Source organism: Nerophis lumbriciformis, linkage group LG01, assembly GCF_033978685.3.
Source record: "Nerophis lumbriciformis linkage group LG01, RoL_Nlum_v2.1, whole genome shotgun sequence".
Lineage (NCBI taxonomy): Eukaryota > Metazoa > Chordata > Actinopteri > Syngnathiformes > Syngnathidae > Nerophis > Nerophis lumbriciformis.
This window is the reverse complement of record NC_084548.2, coordinates 150,976-174,340: the sequence shown is the minus strand read 5'-3', so window position 1 is coordinate 174,340 and position 23,365 is coordinate 150,976. Positions and strand designations below refer to the sequence as shown.

Here is a 23,365-nt window from a genome sequence, read left to right as displayed (position 1 = left end):
GTATAAGAAGTTATGTAAAAGTTAAAAAGAAGGTAAAACAAGTTCAATAGAAGGCAAAAGAGGTAAACATTTTTTTTTTTAAAGTAAATGAAAGGTATAATAAGTTAAATAAAAGTTAAAAGAAGGTAAAATAAGTTCAATAGAAGGCAAAAGAGGTAAACATTTAAAAAAAAAGTAAATGAAAGGTATAATAAGTTAAATAAAAGTTAAAATAAGTTCAATAGAAGGCAAAAATAAGGTAAAAGAAGGTAAATAAGTCAATAAAAGGTTAAAGAAGGTAAATTCAAAGTAAAATGTTTATTAGAAAGTTAAATAGAAGGTAAATTCAAGGTAAAATTAGGTAAATAACATTTAAAGCAAGTTTAATAAAAGGTACAATAAGGTAAATAAAATGTAAAATAAGATAAAGCAAGTTAAAAATAGAAGGTAAACCAGGGTAGATTAAATAAAAGTTAAATAGAAGGTGAATAACAAGTAAAAGAATGTTAAAAAAAAGTAAATAAGAACTAAAATAAGTTAAATAAGGGGTAAAACAAATTACAAGTTAAATAGAAGGTAAGACAAAAGATAAATAAAAAGTAAAATAAGGTAATTAAAATGTAAAATAAGGTAAAACAAGTTAATTATAAGGTAAAATAAAGTATATAAGTTAAATAGAAGGTAAAAGAAAACAAATAAAAGGTCAAATAAGCTAAATGAAATGTAAACAAGGTACAACAAGTTCAATAGAAGGTAAAAGAGGTACAATGATTAAAAAAAAGTAAATACAAGGTAAATGAAAGGTATAAGTTAAATAAAAGAAGGTAAAACAAGTTCAATAGAAGGCAAAAAGAAGGTAAATAAGTAAATAAAAGGTTAAAGTCGGTAAATTCAAAGTAAAAGGTTTATTAAAAAGTTAAATAGAAGGTTAATTCAAGGTAAAATTAGGTAAATAAAATTTTTAAAGCAAGTTTAATAAAAGGTACAATAATGGAGATAAAATGTAGAAGGTCAATAAAATGTAAAATAAGGTAAGGCAAGTTAAATAGAAGGTAAACCAGGGTAGATAAAAAAGTTAAATAGAAGGTGAATAAAAAGTAAAAGAATGTTAAAAAAAGAAAGAAAAAAAAGGTAAATAAAAAATAAAAGAAGTTAAATAGAAGGTAAGACAAAAGATAAATAAAAAGTCAAATAAGGTCATTAAAATGTAAAAGAAGGTCAAACAAGTTAATTATAAGGTAAAATAAAGTAAATAAGTTAAATAGAAGGTAAAAGAAAACAAATAAAAGGTAAAATAAGCTAAATAAAATGTAAGCAAGGTACAACAAGTTCAATAGAAGGTAAAAGAGGTACAATGATTTTTTTTAAGTAAATACAAGGTAAATGAAAGGTATATTAAGTTAAATAAAAGTTAAAAGAAGGTACAACAAGTTCAATAGAAGGCAAAAATAAGGTAAACAAAGGTAAATAAGTAAACAAAAGGTTAAAGTAGGTAAATTCAAAATAAAAGGTTTATTAAAAAGTTAAATAGAAGGTTAATTCAAGGTAAAATTAGGTAAATAACATTTAAAGCAAGTTTAATAAAAGGTACAATAAGGTAGATAAAAGATAGAAGAAGGTCAATAAAATGTAAAATAAGGTAAAGCAAGTTAAATAGAAGGTAAAACAGGGTAGATAAAGTTAAACAGAAGGTAAATGAAAAGTAAAAGAATGTAAAAAAAAAAAAGGTCAATAAATAGTCAAATAAGTTAAATAAGCGGTAAAAAAATTACTAGTTAAATAGAAGGTGAAACAAAAGATAAATAAAAACTAAAATAAGTAATTAAAATAGAAAAGAAGGTAAAACAAGTTAATTTAAAGGTAAAAGAAAGTATAGAAGGTAAAAGAAGATAAAAGGTAAAATAGGCTAAATAAAATGTAAACCAAGGTAAAACTAGTAAAATAGAAGGTAAAAGAAAAGATAAATAAAAACTAAAATAAGTAATTAAAATGTAAAATAAGTTAAAACAAGTTAAGTAAAAGGTGAAAGTTAATAAGTTAAATAGAAGGTAAAAGAAGACACATAAAAGGTAGAATAAGCTAAATAAAATGTAAAACAAGTTAAATAGGAGGTAAAACAAAAGATAAATAAAAAGTTAAAGACGGTATTTAAAATGTAAAAGAAGGTGAAACAAGTTAAGTAAAAGTTAAAAGAAAGTAAATAAGTTAAATAGAAGGTAAAGGAAGATAAATAAAAGGTCAAATAAGCTAAATAAAATGTAAAACAAGATAAATATAAGGTAAAGGAGGTAAAATAATTTTTTTTTAAAGTAAATTGAAGGTAAATTAAAGGTAGAATAAGTTAAATAAAAGTTAAAAGACGGTAAAACAAGTTCAATAAAAGTTAAAAGGAGGTAAAACATGTTCAATAGATGGTAAACAAAGTTAATTAAGGGTGAATAAAAGGTAATGAAGGTTATGGCAAGCAGAAACAATTTGTATTTCAACTATTTCCCCTAAAATACACATTGATACTACAAAGTGTGTTTTACCCGATTACTCCATTAATGGAACAAACTAATGGATCAATGAGTCATGACTAAAATAATGCAACAAACTAATGGATCAATGAGTCATGACTAAAATGATGCAACAAACTAATGGATCAATGAGTCATGACTAAAATAATGCAACAAACTAATGGATCAATGAGTCATGACTAAAATAATGCAACAAACTAATGGATCAATGAGTCATGACTAGAATAATGCAACAAACTAATGGATCAATGAGTCATGACTAAAATAATGCACCAAACTAATGGATCAATGAGTCATGACTAAAATAATGCAACAAACTAATGGATCAATGAGTCATGACTAAAATAATGCAACAAACTAATGGATCAATGAGTCATGACTAAAATAATGCAACAAACTAATGGATCAATGAGTCATGACTAAAATAATGCAACAAACTAATGGATCAATGAGTCATGACTAAAATAATGCAACAAACTAATGGATCAATGAGTCATGACTAAAATAATGCAACAAACTAATGGATCAATGAGTCATGACTAAAATAATGCACCACTTAGTCATGTAGGAAAGGTAAACATGGTACTGCACAATTGTCAATATAAACAAGTATAGATGATTACACATACAACGTCTCAGGGGCAGAAAGAATCGAGTAACAAACGTGTCCGCATCATTCCATTGACTGTGTCTTAAGGGCACCCCTTACTTAAAGAAGGCATACGTGTGTACCACATGGTTGATAATAAACAGGTTAGTGTCATTTCACTCGATTAAACCTTTTCTAACATTCTACGTTAGAAAAGAAAATTCTACATATTGTATGGGTTCAATATCAGCCAATACTCACATCTCCAATGGTGGTGTGGTATGGGAGGTGATACCGTGGTACTGGTGTATCAAAGTAAAGAAGAGTGTGTAAATGAGGTGCTGTGTGCCAGCAGGTCCGTACGTTGGTCCGTCCCGCATGAAAGCAGCAGCTCCGGTACCAAACGGCAGCTGGAAGAGAAGCCATTCCTCCGCCGACTTCAGGGAGAAGCAAACGTGTGGTAAGCAGCAGCTTGATGGTAGAAGATAAACATTTGCTCCCATAGGGAAGCCAAATCCTCTGTTCCACCTGCAAACCTTCATCAAGTCTTTAAAATGACACGTAAATGTTACTCAAAGGCCGACAAGTCAGCCATTTGTCAAAAACATCCTTAAGTGCCATCTCACGTCTACTAATATCATAAGACTTTTAAGGTAAAAGAGGTACAATGATTTAATACAAGTAAATACAAGGTATAATATGTTAAATAAAAGTTAAAAGAAGGTAAAACAAGTTCAATAGAAGGCAAAAATAAGGTAAAAGAAGGTAAATAAGTAAATAAAAGGTTAAAGTAGGTAAATTCAAAGTGAAAGGTTTATTAAAAAGTTAAATAGAAGGTTAATTCAAGGTAAAATTAGGTAAATAACATTTAAAGCAAGTTTAATAAAAAGTACAATAAGGTAGATAAAATGTAGAAGGAGGTCAATAAGTTAAATAGAAGGTAAAGCAGGATAGATAAAGGGTAAATGAAAAGTAAAAGAATGTAAAAAAAAAAAAGGGTCAATAGATAGTTAAATAAGTTAAATAAGGGGTAAAAAAAAATTACAAGTTGAATAGAAGGTGAAAGAAAAGATAAATAAAAACTAAAATAAGTAATTAAAATATAAAAGAAGGTAAAACAAGTTAATTTAAAGTAAAAGAAAGGAAATAAGTTAAATAGAAGGCAAAATAAGCTAAATAAAATGTAAACCAAGGTAAAACTAGTAAAATAGAAGGTACAAATAAAAGATAAATAAAAACTAAAATAAGTAATTAAAATGTAAAATAAGTTAAAACAAGTTAAATAAAAGGTGAAAGTTAATAAGTTAAATAGAAGGTAAAAGAAGACACATACAAGGTAAAATAAGCTAAATAAAATGTTAAATAAGGTAATTAAAATGTAAAATAAGGTAAAGCAAGTTAAATAGAAGGTAAAACAGGGTAGATAAAAAGTGAAACAGAAGGTAAATGAAAAGTAAAAGAATGTAAAAAAAAAAAAAAAGAAGGGTCAATAGATAGTTAAATAAGTTAAATAAGGGGTAAAAAAAAATTACAAGTTGAATAGAAGGTGAAAGAAAATAAGTAATTAAAATATAAAAGAAGGTAAAACAAGTTAATTTAAAGTAAAAGAAAGGAAATGAGTTAAATAGAAGGCAAAAGAAGACACATAAAAGGCAAAATAAGCTAAATAAAATGTAAAACTAGTAAAATAGAAGGTAAAAATAAAAGATAAATAAAAACTAAAGTAAGTAATTAAAATGTAAAATAAGTTAAAACAAGTTAAATAAAAGGTGAAAGTTAATAAGTTAAATAGAAGGTAAAAGAAGACACATACAAGGTAAAATAAGCTAAATAAAATGTTAAATAAGGTCATTAAAATGTAAAATAAGGTAAAGCAAGTTAAATAGAAGGTAAAACTGGGTAGATAAAGTTAAACAGAAGGTAAATGAAAAGTAAAAGAATGTAAAAAAAAAAGGGTCAATAGATAGTTAAATAAGTTAAATAAGGGGTAAAAAAAATTACAAGTTGAATAGAAGGTGAAAGAAAAGATAAATAAAAACTAAAATAAGTAATTAAAATATAAAAGAAGGTAAAACAAGTTAATTTAAAGTAAAAGAAAGGAAATAAGTTAAATAGAAGGCAAAAGAAGACACATAAAAGGCAAAATAAGCTAAATAAAATGTAAAACTAGTCAAATAGAAGGTAAAAATAAAAGATAAATAAAAACCAAAATAAGTAATTCAAATGTAAAATAAGTTAAGACAAGTTAAATAAAAGGTGAAAGTTAATAAGTTAAATAGAAGGTAAAAGAAGACACATACAAGGTAAAATAAGCTAAATAAAATGTTAAATAAGGTCATTATAATGTAAAATAAGGTAAAGCAAGTTAAATAGAAGGTAAAACAGGGTAGATAAAGTTAAACAGAAGGTAAATGAAAAGTAAAAGAATGTAAAAAAAAAAGGGTCAATAGATAGTTAAATAAGGGGTAAAAAAAAATTACAAGTTGAATAGAAGGTGAAAGAAAAGATACATAAAAACTAAAATAAGTAATTAAAATATAAAAGAAGGTAAAACAAGTTAATTTAAAGTAAAAGAAAGGAAATAAGTTAAATAGAAGGCAAAATAAGCTAAATAAAATGTAAACCAAGGTAAAACTAGTAAAATAGAAGGTACAAACAAAAGATAAATAAAAACTAAAATAAGTAATTAAAATGTAAAATAAGTTAAAACAAGTTAAATAAAAGGTGAAAGTTAATAAGTTAAATAGAAGGTAAAAGAAGACACATACAAGGTAAAATAAGCTAAATAAAATGTTAAATAAGGTAATTAAAATGTAAAATAAGGTAAAGCAAGTTAAATAGAAGGTAAAACAGGGTAGATAAAAAGTGAAACAGAAGGTAAATGAAAAGTAAAAGAATGTAAAAAAAAAAAAAGAAGGGTCAATAGATAGTTAAATAAGGGGTAAAAAAAAATTACAAGTTGAATAGAAGGTGAAAGAAAAGATAAATAAAAACTAAAATAAGTAATTAAAATATAAAAGAAGGTAAAACAAGTTAATTTAAAGTAAAAGAAAGGAAATAAGTTAAATAGAAGGCAAAAGAAGACACATAAAAGGCTAAATAAAATGTAAACCAAGGTAAAACTAGTAAAATAGAAGGTAAAAATAAAAGATAAATAAAAACCAAAATAAGTAATTAAAATGTAAAATAAGTTCAAACAAGTTAAATAAAAGGTGAAAGTTAACAAGTTAAATAGAAGGTAAAAGAAGACACATACAAGGTAAAATTAGCTAAATAAAATGTTAAATAAGGTAATTAAAATGTAAAATAAGGTAAAGCAAGTTAAATAGAAGGTAAAACTGGGTAGATAAAGTTAAACAGAAGGTAAATGAAAAGTAAAAGAATGTAAAAAAAAAAAAAAGGGTCAATAGATAGTTAAATAAGTTAAATAAGGGGTAAAAAAAATTACAAGTTGAATAGAAGGTGAAAGAAAAGATAAATAAAAACTAAAATAAGTAATTAAAATATAAAAGAAGGTAAAACAAGTTAATTTAAAGTAAAAGAAAGGAAATAAGTTAAATAGAAGGCAAAATAAGCTAAATGAAATGTAAACCAAGGTAAAACTAGTAAAATAGAAGGTAAAAATAAAAGATAAATAAAAACCAAAATAAGTAATTAAAATGTAAAATAAGTTAAAACAAGTTAAATAAAAGGTGAAAGTTAATAAGTTAAATAGAAGGTAAAAGAAGACACATACAAGGTAAAATAAGCTAAATAAAATGTTAAATAAGGTAATTAAAATGTTAAATAAGGTAATTAAAATGTAAAATAAGGTAAAGCAAGTTAAATAGAAGGTAAAACAGGGTAGATAAAGTTAAACAGAAGGTAAATGAAAAGTAAAAGAATGTAAAAAAAAAAAAAAGGGTCAATAGATAGTTAAATAAGTTAAATAAGGGGTAAAAAAAATTACAAGTTGAATAGAAGGTGAAAGAAAAGATAAATAAAAACTAAAATAAGTAATTAAAATATAAAAGAAGGTAAAACAAGTTAATTTAAAGTAAAAGAAAGGAAATAAGTTAAATAGAAGGCAAAAGAAGACACATGAAAGGCTAAATAAAATATAAACCAAGGTAAAACTAGTAAAACAGAAGGTAAAAACAAAAGATAATTATAAACTAAAATAAGTAATTAAAATGTAAAATAAGTTAAAACAAGTTAAATAAAAGGTGAAAGTTAATAAGTTAAATAGAAGGTAAAAGAAGACACATACAAGGTAAAATAAGCTAAATAAAATGTTAAATAAGGTAATTAAAATGTTAAATAAGGTAATTAAAATGTAAAATAAGGTAAAGCAAGTTAAATAGAAGGTAAAACAGGGTAGATAAAGTTAAACAGAAGGTAAATGAAAAGTAAAAGAATGTAAAAAAAAAAAAGGGTCAATAGATAGTTAAATAAGTTAAATGAGGGGTAAAAAAAATTACAAGTTGAATAGAAGGTGAAACAAAAGATAAATAAAAACTAAAATAAGTAATTAAAATATAAAAGAAGGTAAAACAAGTTAATTTAAAGTAAAAGAAAGTAAATAAGTTAAATAGAAGGCAAAAGAAGACACATAAAAGGCAAAATAAGCTAAATAAAATGTAAAACTAGTAAAATAGAAGGTAAAAATAAAAGATAAATAAAAACTAAAATAAGTAATTCAAATGTAAAATAAGTTAAAACAAGTTAAATAAACGGTGAAAGTTATTAATAAGTTAAATAGAAGGTAAAAGAAGACACAAGGTAAAATAAGCTAAATAAAATGTTAAATAAGGTAATTAAAATGTAAAATAAGGTAAAGCAAGTTAAATAGAAGGTAAAACTGGGTAGATAAAAAGTGAAACAGAGGGTGATCAAGGGTGATGGGTCACATGCAGAGAATCACTTTGCCACACCTCTGTGTGTGTGTGTGTGTGTGTGTGTGTGTGTGTGTGTGTGTGTGTGTGTGTGTGTGTGTGTGTGTGTGTGTGTGTGTGTGTGTGTGTGTGTGTGTGTGTGTGTGTGTGTGTGTGTGTGTGTGTGTGTGTGCGTGTGTATGTGTGTGAGACAATCATTGGTACTTTAACGTGTGTGTGTGTGTGTGTGTGTGAGTGACAATCATTGCTACTTTAACTTATGTGTGTGTGTGCGTGTGCGTGTGTGTGTGAGTGACAATCATTGCTACTTTAACTTATATATGTGTGTGTGTGTGTGTGTGTGTGTGTGTGTGTGTGTGTGTGTGTGTGTGTGTGTGTGTGACAATCATTGCTACTTTAACTTATATATATATGTGTGTGTGTGTGTGTGTGAGTGACAATCATTGCTACTTTAACTTATATATGTGTGTGTGTGTGTGTGTGTTCATGTGTGTGTGTGTGTGTGCGTGTGCGTGTGTGTGTGTGAGACAATCATTGCTACTTTAACTTATATATATGTGTGTGTGTGTGTGTGTGTGTGGGTGACAATCATTGCTACTTTAACTTATATATGTGTGTGTGTGTGTGTGTGTGTGTGTGTGTGTGTGTGTGTGTGTGTGTGTGTGTGTGTGTGTGTGTGTGTGTGTGTGTGTGTGTGTGTGTGTGTGTGTGTGTGAGACAATCATTGCTACTTTAACTTATATATATATATATGTGTGTGTGTGTGTGTGTGTGTGTGTGTGTGTGTGTGTGTGTGACAATCATTGCTACTTTAACTTATATATATATATGTGTGTGTGTGTGTGTGTGTGTGTGTGTGTGTGTGTGTGTGTGTGTGTGTGTGTGTGTGTGTGTGTGTGTGTGTGAGACAATCATTGCTACTTTAACTTATATATATATGTGTGTGTGTGTGTGTGTGTGTGTGTGTGTGTGTGTGTGTGTGTGTGTGTGTGTGTGTGAGACAATCATTGCTACTTTAACTTATATATATGTGTGTGTGTGTGTGTGTGTGTGTGTGTGTGTGTGTGTGTGTGTGAGACAATCATTGCTACTTTAACTTATATATATGTGTGTGTGTGTGTGTGTGTGTGTGTGTGTGTGTGTGTGTGTGTGTGTGTGTGTGTGTGTGTGAGACAATCATTGCTACTTTAACTTATATATATATGTGTGTGTGTGTGTGTGTGTGTGTGTGTGTGTGTGTGTGTGTGTGTGTGTGTGTTTAACTGTAATATTCCTCACCTGTTGAAAGAATGACTTTTGTCCCAAGAATAATGGCGGCCACTTTGCTCCTCAGACATCCGCCTGCGCGTGCGTGCAGAATACTGCCAGCACGACTCTGCCCTGCAGGGCAACATCTTCTCCAACAAGCAGGAAGCGGTGGAGCGGCAGTTTGAGCGCTTCAACCAGGCCAACACCATCCTCAAGTCCCGGGACCTGGGCTCCATCATCTGCGACATCAAGTTCTCCGAGCTCACCTACCTGGACGCTTTCTGGAGGGACTACATCAACGGCTCGCTGCTGGAGGCCCTGAAGGGAGTCTTCATCACGGACTCCCTCAAGCAGGCCGTGGGCCACGAGGCCATCAAACTGTTGGTCAACGTGGACGAGGAGGACTACCAGGCGGGCCGGCGCAGACTTCTTTGTAACTTAGTGGCCAGCGGGGACCCCCCGGGAGGCAGTAAAGACTGCGTGTCGTAGTCCCCTCCAGGAAGGAGTACAAACTGAGGGAAAGAGATGTTGCACATGAGATGTTTGTGTCTGCCGTGGAAGAGTCAGAGTATAGCATGCAAGGCGGCCAGGACTGTGTTGGCGTCATCAAGGAGAGGCTTTTTTTCCCCTTTTAATCCACGCACTTTTTGACCACAGGAGCAAACGGCCTCAAGCTGTCCATGTATTCACTTTTTTAGTTGTTGTTTTTTTTTCCAGATAATTTATTTTTTCAAGTCAAGTACGTTCCGTTCCGTAAAAACACCCTCGAGTACTTAAGGCTGGGCGATACGGCTGCAAACTGGATCATTATTGATATTTTTATGACCTATGGAAAGTAAGGAGCGGGAGAAAAAATATATTTTATTTGAAATGTAACTTCCTCTGCGCTATCGAGGCAGAAAGGAAATGTCAACACAAGCAAGGAAAACAACAATAATAATAGATTTTATTTGTAAAAGCACTTTACATTGAGCAAACAATCTCAAATTGCTACAGTGCATTTAACAAAACAACAACGCTAGAACCACAAATACCTACCCCCAACAAGTGAAATAAATAGTAAAAAAATAAATAAAAGCTAGAACATCCTAATACCGTATTTTCCGCACCATAAGGCGCCCTGGGTTATAAGCCGCGCCTTCAATGAACGGCATATTTCAAAACTTTGTCCACCTATAAGCCGCTCCGTGTTGTAAGCCGCATCTAACTGCGCTAAAGGAATGTCAAAAAAACAGTCAAATAGGTCAGTCAAACTTTAATAATATATTAAAACCAGCGTGATGTGGGCGCGCATGGAGTCGTATATCAACATGGACGAAGCTGCGTGAAAAAAGCCACCCGGCCTCTTCGCGTAAACTTAAACTTACCTTAACCACTCGCTCATCTTTTCTTCATCCATCCCTTCGAGTTAGCTTTTATGATGACGCCGGCTGGAAAGGTCTCTTTTGGCAAGGTCTTCCTTTTGAATATCACCATGGGTGGAAGTTTCTGGCCATTAGCATGGCAAGCTAGAACCACAGTGAAGGATGACTTCTCATTCCCTGTGGTGCGAATATTCACCGTACGTGCTCCCGTTGTATCCACAGTGCGGTTCACAGGAATATCAGTTGCTGTGAAATAGTAATCCGTGTGCGGATGGAGAGATTGCGTCTTTTCATGAACCGGATCCCTGTCGTTTAGTAGGAGCTATTTTGTGGTCTTTACAGATGTAAACACACAAAGGAAATGAAACGTACGGTAATATCCGCGCGCTTTTTCTTCTTCTACGCGGGCGGGTGGTTGCTTACAGTAGAAGAAGAAGCGCTTCCTGTTCTATGGGGGCGGGTGCTTACCTTGGCGGTTGCTTGCGTAGAAGAAGAAGCGCTTCCTGTTCTACCGGGAAAAAAGATGGCGGCTGTTTACCGTAGTTACGAGACCGAAACTTTATGAAAATGAATCTTAATATTTATCCATATATAAAGCGCACCGGGTTATAAGGCGCACTGTCAGCTTTTGAGAAAATTTGTGGTTTTTAGGTGCGGCTAATAGTGCGGAAAATACGGTAGCTAGAACTAGCAAACATATATCTAAAAAAAAAAAAGGCTTTTTTTAAAAAAAGAAGGGTTTTTAAGCCTTTTTTAAAAGCATTCACAGTCTGCGGTGCCCTCAGGTGGTCAGGGAGAGCGTTCCACAGACTGAGAGCGGCGGAGAAGAGGTTGGAGGAGGTTAGCCTGTCAACAAAATAGTCAAATCACATTGAACACTTAACAAGAAGCTCTTAAAAATAAGGAACATGTAAGAAAATAGTGCAAAATGTAAACAGAGAAGGACTATTTTCTGCAGGTTGCGTGGCAGGAAGTCACAGCTGTGCTCTAAAGGGTGAGCTAAGGGGGTGTGGTATTAGCGCTCTTGCCTTGCATCATGTACACACCACATTGGTCTGACTTTGGAAAAAAAAAATTCCATACTGACCAGGTGACTTTTCCTCTTTTGTCCACAATTTCTTCATTTTGACTTCCTCTTCTCACTCCATGCAAAGAGTCAACCAAACTTGATCGTTGATACCGATTGGCTGTCGTCCCCTCCCACTTCCCGTGTTGCTCGGTCGCCAAGAGAGCGAGTGCCTTTTGTTCGTGCAACCAACCTTGCTTCCGTACTTCACCTTTTCTTCCCGCCAAGAAGGGGACAAAAAAAATGATCAAATGTTTTACGGAAGGCATTTTTTTATCGATGACAATGTGTATTGATATCCTTTTATTGCCCAGCTCTAGCCTCACTACACTTATTTTGCGTGTTTATGAGCAGTTTGTCAGTCTTTTACAACGTTTAGTTCCAAGCAGCCTTATCTCCAGTAAGAATACTAATAATCATGTTCACCATGCAAAACTGACCATTATTGACCTAATTTGACAGTTTATTAGTCTGCCGACGCTCTTCTACCTTTTTTTTATGTTTTTGCCGTTTTTTAACAAGTCCATGTTATTGTTTGAATTGATTGGTCACAACTGGCAAAAAAAAAGGTTCCTTCACACCGGACGAAAGTGGGTACCAGAAAAGTGTAGCGGAATAAAGGATGGATGGTGGTTTCATTAAATGTGTCGTCCTTGAGAACACACTCTGCCTTTTTTTTTTTGGATGAAAAAGAATACTTTGTTGTTCTCCATCCTGTAAAAAGAAAGAGAGAACTTCGAGTGAGAAGGAAGACTGGAGGAAGTTGCCCTGCAGTGATGAGAACGGACTGGAAGTTAGGGATGGTACCGACTTTGGTAATTGAATAAATCTTAATTACTTAAATGTGTCCTTGAGTCATAATTGTAATTAAATCCATAAATGTGTTGTCTTTCATTTATTTAATGTAAGAGTACATTTATTTCAATCTTTATTGATTTAATTATTTCATCATATAGTGATTTATTTTATGAAATATTTAACTTGTTAAATTATTTACAATTTTTATTAGTAAATTATTTATTACATTAAATTAAATACATACATGTGTTTTCTTTCATTTATTTATAGTAAGAGTACATTTATTTCAATCTTTATTGATTTAATTATTTCATCATATAGTGATTTATTTTATGAAATATTTAACTTGTTAAATTATTTACAATTTTTATTAGTAAATTATTTGTTACATTAAATTAAATACATAAATGTGTTGTCTTTCATTTATTTATAGTAAGAGTACATTTATTTCAATCTTTATTGATTTAATTATTTCATCATATAGTGATTTATTTTATGAAATATTTAACTTGTTAAATTATTTACAATTTGTATTAGTAAATTTGTTACATTAAATTAAATACATAAATGTGTTTTCTTTCATTTATTTATAGTAAGAGTACATTTATTTCAATCTTTGATTTAATTATTTCATCATATAGTGATTTATTTCATAAAATATTTAACTTGTTAAATTATTTACAATTTTTATTAGTACATTATTTATTACATTAAATTAAATACATAAATGTGTTTTCTTTCATTTATTTATAGTAAGAGTACATTTATTTCAATCTTTATTGATTTAATTTATGAAATATTTTAACTTGTTAAATTATTTACAATTGTTATTAGTAAATTATTTATTACATTAAATTAAATACATAAATGTGTTTTCTTTCATTTATTTATAGTAAGAGTACATTTATTTCAATCTTTATTGATTTAATTATTTCATCATATAGTGATTTATTTCATGAAATAATTAACTTGTTAAATTATTTACAATTTTTATTAGTAAATTATTTATTACATTAAATTAAATACATAAATGTGTTGTCTTTCATTTATTTATAGTAAGAGTACATTTATTTCAATCTTTATTGATTTAATTATTTCATCATATAGTGATTTATTTCATGAAATAATTAACTTGTTAAATTATTTACAATTTTTATTAGTAAATTATTTGTTACATTAAATTAAATACATAAATGTGTTGTCTTTCATTTATTTATAGTAAGAGTACATTTATTTCAATCTTTATTGATTTAATTATTTCATCATATAGTGATTTATTTTATGAAATATTTAACTTGTTAAATTATTTACAATTTTTTATTAGTAAATTATTTATTACATTAAATTAAATACATAAATGTGTTTTCTTTCATTTATTTATAGTAAGAGTACATTTATTTCAATCTTTATTGATTTAATTATTTCATCATATAGTGATTTATTTCATGAAATAATTAACTTGTTAAATTATTTACAATTTTTATTAGTAAATTATTTGTTACATTAAATTAAATACATAAATGTGTTTTCTTTCATTTATTTATAGTAAGAGTACATTTATTTCAATCTTTATTGATTTAATTATTTCATCATATAGTGATTTATTTTATGAAATATTTAACTTGTTAAATTATTTACAATTTTTATTAGTAAATTATTTGTTACATTAAATTAAATACATAAATGTGTTTTCATTTATTTATAGTAAGAGTACATTTATTTCAATCTTTATTGATTTAATTATTTCATCATATAGTGATTTATTTTATGAAATATTTAACTTGTTAAATTATTTACAATTTTTATTAGTAAATTATTTGTTACATTAAATTAAATGCATAAATGTGTTGTCTTTCATTTATTTATAGTAAGAGTACATTTATTTCAATCTTTATTGATTTAACTATTTCATCATATAGTGATTTATTTCATGAAATATTTAACTTGTTAAATTATTTACAATTTTTATTAGTAAATTATTTATTACATTAAATTAAATACATAAATGTGTTTTCTTTCATTTATTTATAGTAAGAGTACATTTATTTCAATCTTTATTGATTTAATTATTTCATATAGTGATTTATTTTATGAAATATTTAACTTGTTAAATTATTTACAATTTTTATTAGTAAATTATTTATTACATTAAATTAAATACATAAATGTGTTGTCTTTCATTTATTTATAGTAAGAGTACATTTATTTCAATCTTTATTGATTTAATTATTTCATCATATAGTGATTTATTTTATGAAATATTTAACTTGTTAAATTATTTACAATTTTTATTAGTAAATTATTTATTACATTAAATTAAATACATAAATGTGTTTTCTTTCATTTATTTATAGTAAGAGTACATTTATTTCAATCTTTATTGATTTAATTATTTCATCATATAGTGATTTATTTTATGAAATATTTAACTTGTTAAATTATTTACAATTGTTATTAGTAAATTATTTACTACATTAAATTAAATACATAAATGTGTTTTCTTTCATTTATTTATAGTAAGAGTACATTTATTTCAATCTTTATTGATTTAATTATTTCATCATATAGTGATTTATTTTATGAAATATTTAACTTGTTAAATTATTTATTACATTAAATTAAATACATAAATGTGTTTTCTTTCATTTATTTATAGTAAGAGTACATTTATTTCAATCTTTATTGATTTAATTATTTCATCATATAGTGATTTATTTTATGAAATAATTAACTTGTTAAATTATTTACAATTTTTATTAGTAAATTATTTGTTACATTAAATTAAATACATAAATGTGTTGTCTTTCATTTATTTATAGTAAGAGTACATTTATTTCAATCTTTGATTTAATTACTTCATCATATAGTGATTTATTTTATGAAATATTTAACTTGTTAAATTATTTACAATTTTTATTAGTAAATTATTTATTACATTAAATTAAATACATAAATGTGTTTTCTTTCATTTATTTATAGTAAGAGTACATTTATTTCAATCTTTATTGATTTAATTATTTCATCATATAGTGATTTATTTTATGAAATATTTAACTTGTTAAATTATTTACAATTTTTATTAGTAAATTATTTGTTACATTAAATTAAATACATAAATGTGTTGTCTTTCATTTATTTATAGGAAGAGTACATTTATTTCAATCTTTATTGATTTAATTATTTCATCATATAGTGATTTATTTTATGAAATATTTAACTTGTTAAATTATTTACAATTTTTATTAGTAAATTATTTATTACATTAAATTAAATACATAAATGTGTTTTCTTTCATTTATTTATAGTAAGAGTACATTTATTTCAATCTTTATTGATTTAATTATTTCATCATATAGTGAGTTATTTTATGAAATATTTAACTTGTTAAATTATTTACAATTTTTATTAGTAAATTATTTATTACATTAAATTAAATACATAAATGTGTTTTCATTTATTTATAGTAAGAGTACATTTATTTCAATCTTTATTGATTTAATTATTTCATCATATAGTGATTTACTTTATGAAATATTTAACTTGTTAAATTATTTACAATTTTTATTAGTAAATTATTTATTACATTAAATTAAATACATAAATGTGTTTTCTTTCATTTATTTATAGTAAGAGTACATTTATTTCAATCTTTATTGATTTAATTATTTCATCATATAGTGATTTATTTTATGAAATATTTAACTTGTTAAATTATTTACAATTTTTATTAGTAAATTATTTGTTACATTAAATTAAATACATAAATGTGTTTTCTTTCATTTATTTATAGTAAGAGTACATTTATTTCAATCTTTATTGATTTAATTATTTCATCATATAGTGATTTATTTTATGAAATATTTAACTTGTTAAATTATTTACAATTTTTATTAGTAAATTATTTGTTACATTAAATTAAATACATAAATGTGTTGTCTTTCATTTATTTATAGGAAGAGTACATTTATTTCAATCTTTATTGATTTAATTATTTCATCATATAGTGATTTATTTTATGAAATATTTAACTTGTTAAATTATTTACAATTTTTATTAGTAAATTATTTATTACATTAAATTAAATACATAAATGTGTTTTCTTTCATTTATTTATAGTAAGAGTACATTTATTTCAATCTTTATTGATTTAATTATTTCATCATATAGTGAGTTATTTTATGAAATATTTAACTTGTTAAATTATTTACAATTTTTATTAGTAAATTATTTATTACATTAAATTAAATACATAAATGTGTTTTCTTTCATTTATTTATAGTAAGAGTACATTTATTTCAATCTTTATTGATTTAATTATTTCATCATATAGTGATTTATTTTATGAAATATTTAACTTGTTAAATTATTTACAATTTTTATTAGTAAATTATTTATTACATTAAATTAAATACATAAATGTGTTTTCATTTATTTATAGTAAGAGTACATTTATTTCAATCTTTATTGATTTAATTATTTCATCATATAGTGATTTATTTTATGAAATATTTAACTTGTTAAATTATTTACAATTTTTATTAGTAAATTATTTATTACATTAAATTAAATATTAAATACATAAATGTGTTTTCTTTCATTTATTTATAGTAAGAGTACATTTATTTCAATCTTTATTGATTTAATTATTTCATCATATAGTGATTTATTTTATGAAATATTTAACTTGTTAAATTATTTACAATTTTTATTAGTAAATTATTTATTACATTAAATTAAATACATAAATGTGTTTTCTTTCATTTATTTATAGTAAGAGTACATTTATTTCAATCTTTATTGATTTAATTATTTCATCATATAGTGATTTATTTTATGAAATATTTAACTTGTTAAATTATTTACAATTTTTATTAGTAAATTATTTGTTACATTAAATTAAATACATAAATGTGTTTTCTTTCATTTATTTATAGTAAGAGTACATTTATTTCAATCTTTATTGATTTAATTATTTAATCATATAGTGATTTATTTCATGAAATAATTAACTTGTTAAATTATTTACAATTTGTATTAGTAAATTATTTGTTACATTAAATTAAATACATAAATGTGTTGTCTTTCATTTATTTATAGTAAGAGTACATTTATTTCAATCTTTATTGATTTAATTATTTCATCATATAGTGATTTATTTTATGAAATATTTAACTTGTTAAATTATTTACAATTTTTATTAGTAAATTATTTATTACATTAAATTAAATACATAAATGTGTTGTCTTTCATTTATTTATAGGAAGAGTACATTTATTTCAATCTTTATTGATTTAATTATTTCATCAAATAGTGATTTATTTTATGAAATATTTAACTTGTTAAATTATTTACAATTTTTTATTAGTAAATTATTTATTACATTAAATTAAATACATAAATGTGTTTTCTTTCATTTATGTATAGTAAGAGTACATTTATTTCAATCTTTATTGATTTAATTATTTCATCATATAGTGATTTATTTCATGAAATAATTAACTTGTTAAATTATTTACAATTTTTATTAGTAAATTATTTGTTACATTAAATTAAATACATACATGTGTTTTCGTTCATTTATTTATAGTAAGAGTACATTTATTTCAATCTTTATTGATTTAATTATTTCATCATATAGTGATTTATTTCATGAAATAATTAACTTGTTAAATTATTTACAATTTTTTATTAGTAAATTATTTATTACATTAAATTAAATACATAAATGTGTTTTCTTTCATTTATTTATAGTAAGAGTACATTTATTTCAATCTTTATTGATTTAATTATTTCATCATATAGTGATTTATTTTATGAAATAATTAACTTGTTAAATTATTTACAATTTTTATTAGTAAATTATTTGTTACATTAAATTAAATACATAAATGTGTTTTCTTTCATTTATTTATAGTAAGAGTACATTTATTTCAATCTTTATTGATTTAATTATTTCATCATATAGTGATTTATTTTATGAAATATTTAACTTGTTAAATTATTTACAATTTTTATTAGTAAATTATTTGTTACATTAAATTAAATACATAAATGTGTTTTCATTTATTTATAGTAAGAGTACATTTATTTCAATCTTTATTGATTTAATTATTTCATCATATAGTGATTTATTTTATGAAATATTTAACTTGTTAAATTATTTACAATTTTTATTAGTAAATTATTTGTTACATTAAATTAAATACATAAATGTGTTGTCTTTCATTTATTTATAGTAAGAGTACATTTATTTCAATCTTTATTGATTTAATTATTTCATCATATAGTGATTTATTTTATGAAATATTTAACTTGTTAAATTATTTACAATTTTTATTAGTAAATTATTTGTTACATTAAATTAAATACATAAATGTGTTGTCTTTCATTTATTTATAGTAAAAGTACATTTATTTCAATCTTTATTGATTTAATTATTTAATCATATAGTGATTTATTTCATGAAATAATTAACTTGTTAAATTGTTTACAATTTTTATTAGTAAATTATTTATTACATTAAATTAAATACATAAATGTGTTTTCTTTCATTTATTTATAGTAAGAGTACATTTATTTCAATCTTTATTGATATAATTATTTCATCATATAGTGATTTATTTTATGAAATATTTAACTTGTTAAATTATTTACAATTTGTATTAGTAAATTTGTTACATTAAATTAAATACATAAATGTGTTTTCTTTCATTTATTTATAGTAAGAGTACATTTATTTCAATCTTTGATTTAATTATTTCATCATATAGTGATTTATTTCATAAAATATTTAACTTGTTAAATTATTTACAATTTTTATTAGTACATTATTTATTACATTAAATTAAATACATAAATGTGTTTTCTTTCATTTATTTATAGTAAGAGTACATTTATTTCAATCTTTATTGATTTAATTTATGAAATATTTTAACTTGTTAAATTATTTACAATTGTTATTAGTAAATTATTTATTACATTAAATTAAATACATAAATGTGTTTTCTTTCATTTATTTATAGTAAGAGTACATTTATTTCAATCTTTATTGATTTAATTATTTCATCATATAGTGATTTATTTCATGAAATAATTAACTTGTTAAATTATTTACAATTTTTATTAGTAAATTATTTATTACATTAAATTAAATACATAAATGTGTTGTCTTTCATTTATTTATAGTAAGAGTACATTTATTTCAATCTTTATTGATTTAATTATTTCATCATATAGTGATTTATTTCATGAAATAATTAACTTGTTAAATTATTTACAATTTTTATTAGTAAATTATTTGTTACATTAAATTAAATACATAAATGTGTTGTCTTTCATTTATTTATAGTAAGAGTACATTTATTTCAATCTTTATTGATTTAATTATTTCATCATATAGTGATTTATTTTATGAAATATTTAACTTGTTAAATTATTTACAATTTTTATTAGTAAATTATTTGTTACATTAAATTAAATACATAAATGTGTTGTCTTTAATTTATTTATAGTAAGAGTACATTTATTTCAATCTTTATTGATTTAATTATTTCATCATATAGTGATTTATTTTATGAAATATTTAACTTGTTAAATTAATTACAATTTTTATTAGTAAATTATTTATTACATTAAATTAAATACATAAATGTGTTTTCTTTCATTTATTTATAGTAAGAGTACATTTATTTCAATCTTTATTGATTTAATTATTTCATCATATAGTGATTTATTTTATGAAATATTCAACTTGTTAAATTATTTACAATTTTTATTAGTAAAATATTTATTACATTAAATTAAATACATAAATGTGTTTTCTTTCATTTATTTATAGTAAGAGTACATTTATTTCAATCTTTATTGATTTAATTATTTCATCATATAGTGATTTATTTCATGAAATAATTAACTTGTTAAATTATTTACAATTTTTATTAGTAAATTATTTGTTACATTAAATTAAATACATAAATGTGTTGTCTTTCATTTATTTATAGTAAGAGTACATTTATTTCAATCTATTGATTTAATTATTTAATCATATAGTGATTTATTTCATGAAATAATTAACTTGTTAAATTATTTACAATTTTTATTAGTAAATTATTTGTTACATTAAATTAAATACATAAATGTGTTTTCTTTCATTTATTTATAGTAAGAGTACATTTATTTCAATCTTTATTGATTTAATTATTTCATCATATAGTGATTTATTTCATGAAATAATTAACTTGTTAAATTATTTACAATTTTTATTAGTAAATTATTTGTTACATTAAATTAAATACATAAATGTGTTGTCTTTCATTTATTTATAGTAAGAGTACATTTATTTCAATCTTTATTTATTTAATTATTTCATCATAAAGTGATTTATTTCATGAAATAATTAACTTGTTAAATTATTTACAATTTTTATTAGTAAATTATTTGTTACATTAAATTAAATACATAAATGTGTTTTCTTTCATTTATTTATAGTAAGAGTACATTTATTTCAATCTTTATTGATTTAATTATTTCATCATATAGTGATTTATTTTATGAAATATTTAACTTGTTAAATTATTTACAATTTTTATTAGTAAATTATTTATTACATTAAATTAAATACATAAATGTGTTTTCTTTCATTTATTTATAGTAAGAGTACATTTATTTCAATCTTTATTGATTTAATTATTTCATCATATAGTGATTTATTTTATGAAACATTTAACTTGTTAAATTATTTACAATTTTTATTAGTAAATTATTTATTACATTAAATTAAATACATAAATGTGTTTTCTTTCATTTATTTATAGTAAGAGTACATTTATTTCAATCTTTATTGATTTAATTATTTCATCATATAGTGATTTATTTTATGAAATATTTAATTTGTTAAATTATTTACAATTTTTATTAGTAAATTATTTGTTACATTAAATTAAATACATAAATGTGTTTTCTTTCATTTATTTATAGTAAGAGTACATTTATTTCAATCTTTATTGATTTAATTATTTCATCATATAGTGATTTATTTTATAAAATATTTAACTTGTTAAATTATTTACAATTTTTATTAGATTTAATTATTTCATCATATAGTGATTTATTTTATGAAATATTTAACTTGTTAAATTATTTACAATTTTTATTAGTAAATTGTTTATTACATTAAATTAAATACATAAATGTGTTTTCATTCATTTATTTATAGTAAGAGTACATTTATTTCAATCTTTATTGATTTATTTCATCATATAGTGATTTATTTCATGAAATAATTAACTTGTTAAATTATTTACAATTTGTATTAGTAAATTATTTGTTACATTAAATTAAATGCATAAATGTGTTTTCTTTCATTTATTTATAGTAAGAGTACATTTATTTCAATCTTTATTGATTTAATTATTTCATCATATAGTGATTTATTTTATGAAATAATTAACTTGTTAAATTATTTACAATTTTTATTAGTAAATTATTTGTTACACTTAATTAAATGCATAAATGTGTTGTCTTTATTTATTGTAAAAATACATTTAATTATTTCAATCTTTATTGATTAAATTTTTCATAATTTAATTATTTCATCATATAGTGATTTATTTCATGAAATAATTAAATTGTTAAATTATTAAAAATTTGTATCAGTAAATTATTTGTATTAATTGTTATATGTTGTTAAATATATATGTATGTATATATATATATATATATATATATATATATATATATATATATATATATATATATATATATATACATATATAATTACTATAAATAAAAATATGATTATAATTAAATCTACACAATTATATATTATAAATATATATAATATTCTATGATATTTTCATTATTAATAATTTTTAAAAAAGGATTAATGAATTAATTAATTGACCTGTCAAACTAAGCTATCAAAGGCAGTGGGCGGGGCTAACAGGACTCTCGTCCAATCATTGCTTTGATCAGAAGCCTTGTAAAAACATGCTTGTCGTGATTTAGGAAAGTTGACACAATGTTCACTTGTGCAAATTATTCTTTGTACATTCGGCAGGTTTTCCTTCACTCGTGTACCTTCCAGAAATCATCGCGACGACAGTTTTGAGTCACAGAGCCCTTCTGCGAACACTTTTTCCTCAATACTCATCATGAGCAGCAACACGTGAGTTTCAAAAAAGCAGGTTTAACCAATTAGCCAATCAGTGTCATGTTTGCCAATTAAATGTGTTTCTGAGCGGCACTCAAACGAGGCAAGAAGAACAACCTGTAACAAATCAAGTCTTGTTGTTGCTCCCATAGACATGTTATAAGTAGATATGCAGCATTGGCTACTGTGATGCGAGAAATTGGCCCGCCATCTTGAAGTGGTGATGAGGACCCGGCGAGCAGCCTAAACTGACAGTTGACACGTAGAAAACAAAGATGCTAAACTGACAGTTGACATGTAGAAAACAAAGATGCTAAACTGACCGTTGACAAGTAGAAAACAAAGATGCTAAACTGACAGTTGACAGGTAGAAAACAAAGATGCTAAACTGACAGTTGACAGGTAGAAAACAAAGATGCTAAACTGACAGTTGACAAGTAGAAAACAAAGATGCTAAACTGTCTGTTGACAGGTAGAAAACAAAGATGCTAAACTGACAGTTGACAAGTAGAAAACAAAGATACTAAACTGACAGTTGACATGTAGAAAACAAAGATACTAAACTGACCGTTGACAGGTAGAAAACAAAGATGCTAAACTGACAGTTGACAAGTAGAAAACAAAGATGCTAAACTGACAGTTGACAGGTAGAAAACAAAGATGCTAAACTTAGAGTTGACAGGTAGAAAACAAAGATGCTAAACTGACAGTTGACAGGTAGAAAACAAAGATGCTAAACTGACAGTTGACAGGAAGAAAACAAAGATGCTAAACTGAC

The 23,365-nt window shown here is 24.4% G+C and overlaps 1 protein-coding gene across 1 annotated transcript in view; it reads left to right on the top strand.

Annotated features, from left to right (window-relative positions):
- dedd (death effector domain containing) overlaps nt 1-12,476 on the top strand; it is a 28,506-nt gene extending 16,030 nt beyond the window's left edge. The window contains exons 4-5 of the mRNA XM_061973573.2: nt 3,443-3,547; nt 9,295-12,476. Of these exons, the coding sequence (XP_061829557.1) occupies nt 3,443-3,547; nt 9,295-9,698 (509 nt within the window). The 3' untranslated portion in view covers nt 9,699-12,476. The remainder of the gene's footprint in view (nt 1-3,442; nt 3,548-9,294) is intronic.
- Nucleotides 12,477-23,365: the final 10,889 nt, after the last annotated feature.